Here is a 10,871-nt window from a genome sequence, read left to right as displayed (position 1 = left end):
GAATTCTGGTTATTAAATATACAATCATTTAAATATAATACCATATTGAACGTGTTAACTGGCATTGTAATTTATAATACTAATATAATGTGTGTCGAAATTCAACTGAAAAAAAACAACATACATGAATCGGCTAAATACAAACATCTAGGGGCGCATACAATATGTTTTTAAATCAAAGAGATTTATTTTTAATTAAACTGCATACTAAGTAAAACATTCGAATTGAATTCTATAAATTGATATGCGTTGTTACAACAGGGAGAATGATAGAATAGAACCTGTTTTTGAAACAACAAAACCTATACTTTAAGGCGAAATTAGCTCATCATGTAGCCAAACGTATGTGTGAATGTATTGGACGAGTGCCGTCCTGTGAATGTTATGTATTAATGAACTGCAAATAGGGCACATTTGTATTGTATTAATGGAATTCTGTAAATAATGCAGAGACTATTTGGTTGTGCAGGACATAATGCAACCCGACACATACTAATTCAAAGTATCTGTTTATCTCTCTGTTTGACTGTTTGATTCCTAGCGATAACAGAAGTTTCTTACCAGTACAGGTTTGCTGCAACATTTCTGTTAACTTTAGTAACCGGAATGCTTTGGCACTTGCATAGAAGTTACACGACCAATTTAAAATTGTTGCATCATCTAGAACCATTCGATCGAATCCGTACAAATTAAAATATATTGAAAATTATACTTCTTGAGAAGTTGACTTTAGATTCTCCCTTGCCTTTTTCGTTATTTGCCTCGTATTTTTTTATAATTGATTCATTTCCAATTCGGTGTGGCTTGATATATTGCTCTACCTATTTATGTTTATGTTACCGATATTATCTGAAATTGTATGTATTAGTTATATATTTTATTCATGTTAATGTATTGAGAACAAAGGTTAAAACTTAATTCAAGCAAACAAGATTACTTCAGTATGTTATAGCCAATTATTGTTTGACTATTATTTTCTTGTTATAATAATACCATAAAAAGAAACAACTAAAAAACCCGTTTCATTTAAATTTATTTCAAAAATAAAATAATAGTTACAGTTATTATATTTTAGCGAGTTTATTTGTTCGTAAGTCTTGTCTTAATTCGACCTTAAAACTGGACATGAACGGCAACCAAAGTAGAAAGCGATGGACATGCTACTGCTAGATGAAGGCTAGAATGCATTTAAAGCAAACGTTTAACCGACACTGTACAGATATACACAAAAAGTTACCCACCCAATACACCTTTTTTTGCTATAGCTGGTCGTACTTATAGTGACGATTACTCTGTTGCAAGACATTCGTCACGACAGCACGAATCAAATGTTAAGTATATATTGTTATTAGCCATTTGTGTGCCAGTAATAATCATGTTTTATAAGCGCTAAAGTTTTAACATGAATGAATATGTTTTACATATTAATTACAGTAAATAAATTGGAAAATGTGTTAATTGGTTTGGGATTTCTAAGTATATTAGGTTTTACATTAAAACCGTTAAGAATAATGCAAGGAAAATGAGGTATCAACACTTATTAACAGAGATGCACTTTTGTAGAAAACCGCTGCTCTAAAAAATATTAGGCAACTAAATAATTATAAACACGAAGAAGAAAATGTAAAAATATTCGATGATGAATTGTTTACATGCTGTTCACATCCTTTTAAGGGTATAAAATAATCATTTACATGATAATGTATTTCTTATAACAGTAAGCTTAATTGCGCAAGTCATGAAATAATAAATGTAGTTCTAGATTTTGGTTCATTGTAAGCCGCAATTATCTCTTTATTTGGACGAGTGTGAACAAGGTAGCTAAACAATCAGCACATTCTGTAGGATATTGACAAAAACATACCACTTTGCCTTCCTTTATAACACATATCAATTGACACCTAAACGAAATAAATGTTTATTACCATGTGTTAACAACAAACATGCATTCGTTTACTATCTGAATAATCCGAAACACATTATACTGGATTAGTCATGTATTTGTTTTATTTTGGCATCTGTGCATCTAATTCAAGACTTATAAGTAAACATTAACAGAAAGATTCTTATTGGTCATCATTTAGGATACAATCGTTTAAATGTTTACATCTTATCGATTTCGAAAGAGCTAACATATTACGTTTAGTTAAATTACTGAGATGGGTTTAGTCAATTGTTAGTTCTCGTTCAATAATATCATGAATACCAAGTTCATGAAAACCCAATATGGTTCTTCTGCAAAAAAAACGTTGTTATTTATTTTACTAAATGTTATAAGGATATTGCTACTAGACTGATCGCATTAATTACTTGATAACGTCCATTATGGCCTGACATAAGTACAGTGATTAATATGCTCTTCACCACGGTCCTGGTCGCATATGTCGACAGATTGGCGATACAGTTACGTCAATTTTCAGGTCTGTATATTATCCCAGAAAGAAAGGTCAAAGCAGTACGCAGAAGACGTCAGACAGGTGGTTTACAGCTGAAGTATAACTAGTTTATTGCTGTCGACGCATGTCCGACAACTATGTAATGAAAGGCTTCACACATTTACATACTATTAATAATGCTCTTAACGGTTGACAAAAAGCGTCAAATACTTTATCACAGAAACTATTACAGGCCAACTCACACTAACATAGTTATAAACATGTAAAAAATAAATGTATTAAAGCGCTACAATCGATATTCTTATGTACACGAAAAAAGTAGTACGGCTAATGAGTGTATACGTGCTTTAGATCGCTAACGGAAAAAAGTTATTCCGATATGTTAATATGTGGCAATTTGTTTTCCATTGAATGTCTTTGCTCAGCTACATAAATGTGTATGTGTATGCAGGTTACAATCATTCTAGAACCATTTTATGCCGGTTTATGATTTAGCATCTCTTCATATGCAGCATCTTTGAGATAAAATGCATCGATTCCAATCATAATTATAAGTGTTTATAGAAGTTTCTTGGATAAATAATAACTGCAAACGAATACTTCCACTTATAATTGAAGAGATATAATAATCGACTCAATTGTTTTATCTCCATGTTTCATCTTGTGCGTATCTTTAAGGTTTCTCAAATAATGGCGACGTATATCGTTATATTCGTTCATTGGCCAACGTCTCTTGTTATCAATCAATGTTTAGGTTAAGCGCTTGAACCGAAATTTCAGGAGAAAAACAAACTGTTAAACAGCCATTTATTGAAACCTGTTGATCTTATCGATATTAAAAGTAAAGTATCATTTAATGTGGCACATGCGCTTATATAATTATGAAACTTTGTCATCGTTAATATAAATGTATTGATCGTAAAGTACATGCGATATACTTGATACTATATACAAGCGATAAGAGAACGAATGACATATATTTGCATCAGCGAAAATTATTGTACACGCAATAAGTGCAGTTTATTTGAAGGTCTCCGAATTCCGCTTTACCCGTGGATTGAGTCTGGAACCTCAATCAGCCTATTATCAAGTCTCTGAACTTCGAAACACCCGTGTAGGGTATTTAATAAACCTATACGTTCTTACAACTTGAGGCGAACATTAAAATGTTTTAGCGCTTTAAATATATATGGAATACGAATTAGTAGCTCCCAGATAACTCTATATCACGAGTATGCATGAAATATCTGGAATGGTTCTTCAGTATACAAATGATTGCATATACATCCGACGAATTCGATTTTTTATAAGTCATTTACTTTCATAATTTCCGTTATTATAACTATTATGTACATTCATTTTATGTAAAATTCCCTTGTCACAAGAGATCAAAATTCTCACAAAAACACAGAAATTCAGAAAAAGCAGATTACCATTGACTAACATTAATGTTTTACATTTTGACATACATAGATAGTACATCTAACAATGAAAGCAATACGCCTGAAGATTGTGGAATATTCTTTAATAACTACACATTTTCGTCCGAAATAAATTCCAATCCAATACGAGTGATCACTATCGCAATATTTGCACACAAAAAAGAAGGTACTGTTATATGATTTCTTTTCCGTTAAGCATGAAAATGGGTATGCATTCCTGTAAATATATTGAAATAACAGCTGTGATCAATATCTGCTCTACTTTTTCTAACTATAATAAACTTGCATTTTAAACTTCCCATTATTGTGAACAAGATGCTTCATTTACATTTAGTAAATAAAGGTCGAAATAAGGTTTGTTTTGTTGTTATTGCGCGTTAATGCATTCAAAGTGATAATTGAACTTCAAAAGGGACCAGCACGATTTCGTCTGCAAAGTGCGATTCTTGATAACTTTGTATGTACGATGTTTAAAATAAATCACTTAATATTGTACCCTTAGTGATGCATTACACAAACTTAAACTTTTTTACTCCACGACACTACAACCATTTTATTAAAAACATGAGTATTAAAAGTATATCGCCGACATATTTTTGAACTCATGATGTGACACTAGCATAATACTAAGTACGAAAAGCTGAGATGACCTCAACGTGCGCGATAATAATAATAGGCACACTCGTTAAAACATAGTTATCAGAGTGCGCGACTTGTTCCAGACAGTGGATATAACTGTTCAGCAAATCAAGCTCTTGTCCTAACCAGTGTCGATTTCGAAGACTTAATAACTTAATCAGATGTTTCTGCTAATGAATATAATAATTCTGTTCATAGCACACAACAATAAAAATCGTTTATAAAATTTAGTACAATACTATATGTATTTGTAATGTCTTAAGTTTTATGTCAACAACTTATTTCAATAACCATTTAATTGCAATGCCCAGTCGTTATAGTTTACATCGTTTATACGTTGTGGTTAATTGACTTTCCCTGAAACTGTAATATATGCGCTATAACACATTCAAATTCCGGCTGCAAGTAATTATCGCATGCAAATCGAGCTCTCAATCCCATCATAAGAAGCTCAATATAAACTCCATCCAGTTTGATAGTATTCGTTTCCTTTTTACGAAACTGACTACAATTTACTACTTTATAATGCGTACTCTGTCCGAACTTATAACAATATATCATTATCATTCTGGCAGTAAATCATTTAAACAATCATATTATTTGCAAACACGTGTCTCTTTGTTGAAAGCACTTCTTTAATTGCCGCGAATATAGATTAAACATAGCTTTTTAATTATAACAACACGCATTAAACTTATGCAAACGAATGCTAAGTCATATAGTGTTCGTTATAGATATTTTTATTTAAAATACAATATTCAAACTTAGGTACCTTCTGTTGATTAAATACAGATTCATAAATCAGTTACGATATACGATATGTGCACTAAATTCGTTGTATTTGTTACGGAGAATGGCGGTATTTAATGGATTATGATTGAGTCCTTTCACCTAGTATAGTGTTAAAGTGATGTGTAGTAGAGCGATGATAATGTTGAACAATTTAATACTCAGTGTACATTAAATCTAGTTTAAAATTGTACCACCTAACTATTGCAATCAAGTTAATCGCATTTCAATACAAAATTCTCTCAAATATATATATAATATATATATATATATATATATATATATATATATATATATATATATATATATATATATATATATATATATACATAATCGAATGTTTGTCTGTTGGTTGGTACTGACGTAATGCGATCCGCGGTTTAAAACTAGGTATCGGTTAATATAAGATAATATCGCTACAAATAGTATTTATTTCATGCTTTCCGGTGGTTTATAGAGAAATATCAGTGATTTAAAAATGATAATTTCACTGTTTCTAACAGTGAAAATTAACAGTGAAAATGATCGATAATGTTCACTGTTTTCATTAAATGACGTCAATTTGTTGACGAAACGACGTCATTTTCCCAGCGAAATTATATAGTTAAACTCTTTAACAATGTATATAAACTGTGAAAAGATCATACAATAAAAAGGTAATTCGTTGTATTCGGTGGAATATCGATTTTAATTCACTCGTGATCATAGAAAATATATATCCTCTATGTATCTCTGGTACGTCACTCTCCTCATTCAGAACTTAAATATTAATTCATACACCTCTATATTTCGACAATACGTTATTATATTTTCACATATGTGCAACATATTTTATTAAAAGCCAAAAACATTATTTTGGATAAATCGGTTTAAATATTGTTACATGTTAGCATTGCAAATAGCCCATTCACCTGTGAGAACATACCAATAGTCAATATGTTTAACCGAAGCCAACAAACATCGTTAAGACTACATAGGTTTTTTCTGTTCATGATACCTGGTAAGGTAGATTAACCATCAGTACATTAATTGTATATGCGAACCATGATATTGTCATGTATCAAACTGAACCCAATTGCGAACTTTTCATACTGTGGTCTACACGTCTGCTTTGTGTCATTTGCATCTCGATTTCCTAACCACAATGCGGACATTAGTAGTCTTTGGAGAAAAACACCGTTTGAAATTAACGTTAAAGTGTATATTTTATTACATAAATATCTATCCGGTCACAATTCAGTTTTCAATGGGCTGCAAAGTGTATGTTCCTCATTAATTTAGCATGTAATTTAAAGTAAATATACTTAAAAACTATAGCTTTGTGTATTAATTCATCAGATAAATTTCCGCGTTGAAATGATTGAAAGTGGTACACATCTTTACCATAATGTTTTTATTAAGCGACGATACACATACTTTAATATAGCAAGCCTTATGACAAGGACATGCGTTACACAACAAAACGTAGTGATATTTAAGCTTCACGACCAAGGAAAGAAAGTGGTAAGGCCATATTTGAAAAATCGGTGACACACATTGATGCTTATAAAATGTTAGTGCATATCGCGTATCTCGAAAAATATACCTGCACTTAGAAATATAAGGTCAGTTAACCCATATGTATAACTATAAGTTTATCGAAATAGTGCATAGATATTTACGAACACTTTAAACAAATAAAACATCTCATACAAATTGATAAATTAATGAATAAATACTTGACGAATGAATGCATGCAAAGACAGATGAATAAATAAAGAAGTTAAAGACTCAAGAATTTCAACATATTACATAATGAAATAAACTATTATCATTGGATGAAACTAGGTACAAATGTTGGTCTAAAAAAAATCATTCTAAAAATTCTATTTTACACTAAAACGTGTCTATGAAAACATACAGTTGTTTTTCATTAGAGAAACACACAACTCAATATTTAAGAGAGGGAGAGTGAAACATCACACAGACAAAAGCACATGAACAAAATAGCATAATACATCAACTTAGTTAATTAACGAACGGTATTAAGTCTGATGAGTGGCAATTTAGGCGAATGTTGTACAAATAGATATACGTAAAATATATCCATGGTTAAATCACAGACTTCAGCTTTTACACACATTTTGGCACACGTATTAAAATATATTTGATGAATTATCACAGGCAATTTAACATATATAATCAAAAAATAATAATAAATTAATGTATATAAAATAAATAAATACAATAAGCATCCGATGTTGGGATACATCCGAATTTTCTCAGCACTACATAATTCGATAAACCCCAACATAAGTGTCTAGAATAATGTAAACCACTAACCACTATTCTGACAAAGTGATTTCACTTTCATCAGAGTAAATTTCATCCAGCGTGGTACGTTATGTAATTAATAACTGCTTAACAATGTAAACATATGCGATGCCCAATTTTATTCAGTAGTCCTGTTTTGCGTCGCAATGTCAATCTTTATCGATATTCAATTCGTTTCTTTTTCAAAGTGGGAAATGTATCCATCATCTACAACAAACTCATGACATTAATCAACACGGTTTTTAATCAAGCAATTTGTACAATGCTAATGATGCACATTAGCATGTAACGTTTATTTATCAAGTGTGCACAATCAATAAATTCATCTGCATTTGCAAAAATAAAAAATAAACAAATGTCAAATTTAACGTGAAAATATTTGCTTCTGCCTTTCAACAGGAAAACAAATGTACTTCGACAATAAACCTACATCACGAGATATTGTATACATAAACGCTTACTATTTTTGTCGAATATTTCATTGACCCACTTGTCGAGCATATGATCTCGTCTCTCACATATGTCTAAGATAAACTGGATCTTCATATCGTCTGAAATGAGACAAGAGACATCCAAATGAACCAACGCGTACAGACAAGATACATCCGAATGAACCAAAGCGCTTAATAATTAATACATAAAACGATAACTATTCAGCAAGAGTAATTCTGACATGAATTTATTTTTCAATAATTAGTGGATTATCCACTCCTATAAGTAACATAAACTGCATTGCTACACGAAGTAACGACCAATGTTAAACATTTACGTTATAGTGAACTTTGATAATTGATTTTGTATTCATCCTTATGATTGGATATGTCTCCAAACTAACGGATCTAAACAATATGTTTCAACACAATAACATTTATTTGTTCGATTTGTTTTGTGTTGAAACAATGACACACCAAAATACACGTTTAAGAATACATAGTACACGCAAAAAAACCACACCATTGTATTTAACGAATAATTCTATAAGTATAAATAGTATCGGATACCTGAAATGTTGACAAAGTGTTGCTCTAAAGCTCTGTAGAATTTAATCTTTCCGTGAATGTGGTTACAGAGACCATGCCGAGCAAAATGATGAACAGTCCTGTGAAGTGTGTTAGATTTGATTATATGAAGTTTATATAATACGAAGCTGTATATGAATATTAAATACAACTTCTTATATTAACAATGTTTACATAATGAGATGTTTAAATACATTCCTGACTATTACAATAAAGTTAATATTGAACGATTATTGCAATCATTATATACATAAAATAATTCATTTGATGAAATATAAATATGTGTTCGCAATATGTGTATGTTTAGGTATGCTACAAGATCAAAATGTTTCATAATTTGAAAACAGAACTTACGGGTTAGCATGATACATTAAGTCCACGTTAATATCCTTTTTAGAATCGTCATGCTCTACTTTAATATCATTATCCTGGTATATGTGCACAGCCATTCCTTGAACATCAAATGTTTTTAACAACAGAATCCATGTTCCACACAAATACAGCACAGCTCCTATGGTTGATGTTGGCATGATTATATCGACTGTTGATATGTTTCACTTTAACGGTCTTATATGTTTTCTGAAATATACAAGTATAAATATTGCATTATTAATATAGACAGGTAATTGTCAAAAATAATACATAAAATATATACTTTAAAAAAACGTGATTAAAACATAAAAATGTATATTCCGTTTAAAGATGATGGTTAATAAATAAGTTACCTTTTATTTTATGTTCACATCAAATGTAATAATAGCCAATAAGAATTTAAAATAAATTAGACACGTACAAAAACTAAAAGCTTAAATATGTTTAGATTGAAGATGTATTCCGATTCATTTGTGTTTATAATATTGAAAATATTTCCATAATTTATTTATAACTGATCCCTTACTTTTCTCCCCAAAATGTTTATATTGAAGTTTAAAAAATTCCTGAATAAAAAACGTTTTTATCACACGCAAATGTACACACAGATAAACAAAATATTAATTAGTAACTATTATGTTATTAATACGTATTTGTTAAGCATTTAAACGCATTGATTCACCTGAAACACACATTAATGTTTTTAATACACGCGGCATACTACGTAAATACATACCTGAATAAATACAACTTTATTTAACCTTGAGAGTTACGTTTTAAACTCCGCTGTATTTCAGTTCATATCTTATATTTATGCTAACTAGTTTCACGTAACAACTTGTTGCATTTGAAATTGCGACTGAAGAGTGAAGAGCGTATTGCTATCGAAACAGATATATACTTACCTCCAAAACCACGTAATCCATTAGGAAGCTATGATTGGTGTGGATGTGAATGAGTGGGCATACGATGAGAAATTCCCACTACAATAAGCCATTCATGATTGTGACAATCACATAGTTTAATGATACATCACCGACTATGACCTTGGCGAATACACTTTTCGCATGTTTTTTTTAAACGACTTCCATACTATTCGAGTAACCTCGTACTATTACTTCGTTGCCTTTTAGCGACTTAATACAAACTGTGAGCATACGATACTATGATACGATTTCCTCTAAATGCTCAATTATATAAAATTTGATTTTTTTCAAACAGTGAAAAAATATCTAAACATGTACATCTCTGGGCATTAACTATTGATAAATGGTCACGCTTTTTAAAAACGTATGCTATTTTATACAAATAAAGCAAGTATGATGTCGTATGCTTTGGTTTAAAAGTCTCAAGCGTTTAGCTTGTTTTTTTTAAATCTAAATTGTATGATGAGTTCCATCAGTGTAATCATTATTGCATTAAATCATATGAACACACAAGGGTTCAAGAAAACTATTTATTTTATTTTGATTTAATGTTTCACTCCAAGGCATGAATTTAACATTTCATAAAGTACTTTATACACAAGTAGCTATTAATATATATATTTATAATTCGTTTGAGGATAATAAGTTATACGAAGTTGTTGGAATATCCCTGTCATTTGTGAGCTATTTCATTAGTGTTGAAATTTATTTCAATGTCATGTAACAATAACGAATTACTTGTAAGGTGTTGGCCATACCATCTTTTAAAATGATGCATATGTATCCCTCAATATGAACTTAAATTGTTGATGATCTCACATATAAATACCGTTTGCTTTCATAAAATACAGCATGGACGTACTGTTGATATATATGTTGAATATTTATCACGGGCATAGATTACGTTGCACACTGATTTGTATATGTTGGTACAATTATACAATGATGACATGCATTGTTGCAGCCACGCGTAAT

At 30.6% G+C, this 10,871-nt stretch overlaps 1 protein-coding gene across 1 annotated transcript; it reads right to left on the bottom strand.

Moving 5' to 3' along the window:
* Positions 1–7,115: 7,115 nt before the first annotated feature.
* LOC127863697 (uncharacterized) lies at positions 7,116–9,160 on the bottom strand. Its single transcript, XM_052403305.1, has 4 exons — positions 8,953–9,160; positions 8,581–8,678; positions 8,041–8,130; positions 7,116–7,786 (listed from the first exon to the last, which is right to left on the bottom strand). The coding sequence occupies exons 1-4, from the start codon at positions 9,126–9,128 to the stop codon at positions 7,746–7,748; spliced, it is 405 nt and encodes a 134-aa protein (XP_052259265.1). The 5' UTR covers positions 9,129–9,160; the 3' UTR covers positions 7,116–7,745.
* Positions 9,161–10,871: the final 1,711 nt, after the last annotated feature.

This window comes from Dreissena polymorpha, unplaced genomic scaffold (genome assembly GCF_020536995.1).
Source record: "Dreissena polymorpha isolate Duluth1 unplaced genomic scaffold, UMN_Dpol_1.0 chrUn027, whole genome shotgun sequence".
Classification (NCBI taxonomy): domain Eukaryota; kingdom Metazoa; phylum Mollusca; class Bivalvia; order Myida; family Dreissenidae; genus Dreissena; species Dreissena polymorpha.
The sequence above is the reverse complement of the archived record's forward strand: the minus strand, read 5'-3'. Positions and strand labels throughout refer to the sequence as shown.

What these genes read in the sequence shown, in the direction of transcription:
- LOC127863697 (XM_052403305.1), bottom strand. Translation starts at nt 9,128, where the DNA reads ATGCCAACATCAACCATAGGAGCTGTGCTGTATTTGTGTGGAACATGG. An exon ending in ACACTTTGTCAACATTTCAG is followed by an intron (nt 8,131 to 8,580) that starts GTATCCGATACT and finishes GTCTCATTTCAG; the next exon opens with ACGATATGAAGATCCAGTTT. An exon ending in TGAAATATTCGACAAAAATA is followed by an intron (nt 7,787 to 8,040) that starts GTAAGCGTTTAT and finishes AGTTTGTTGTAG; the next exon opens with ATGATGGATACATTTCCCAC.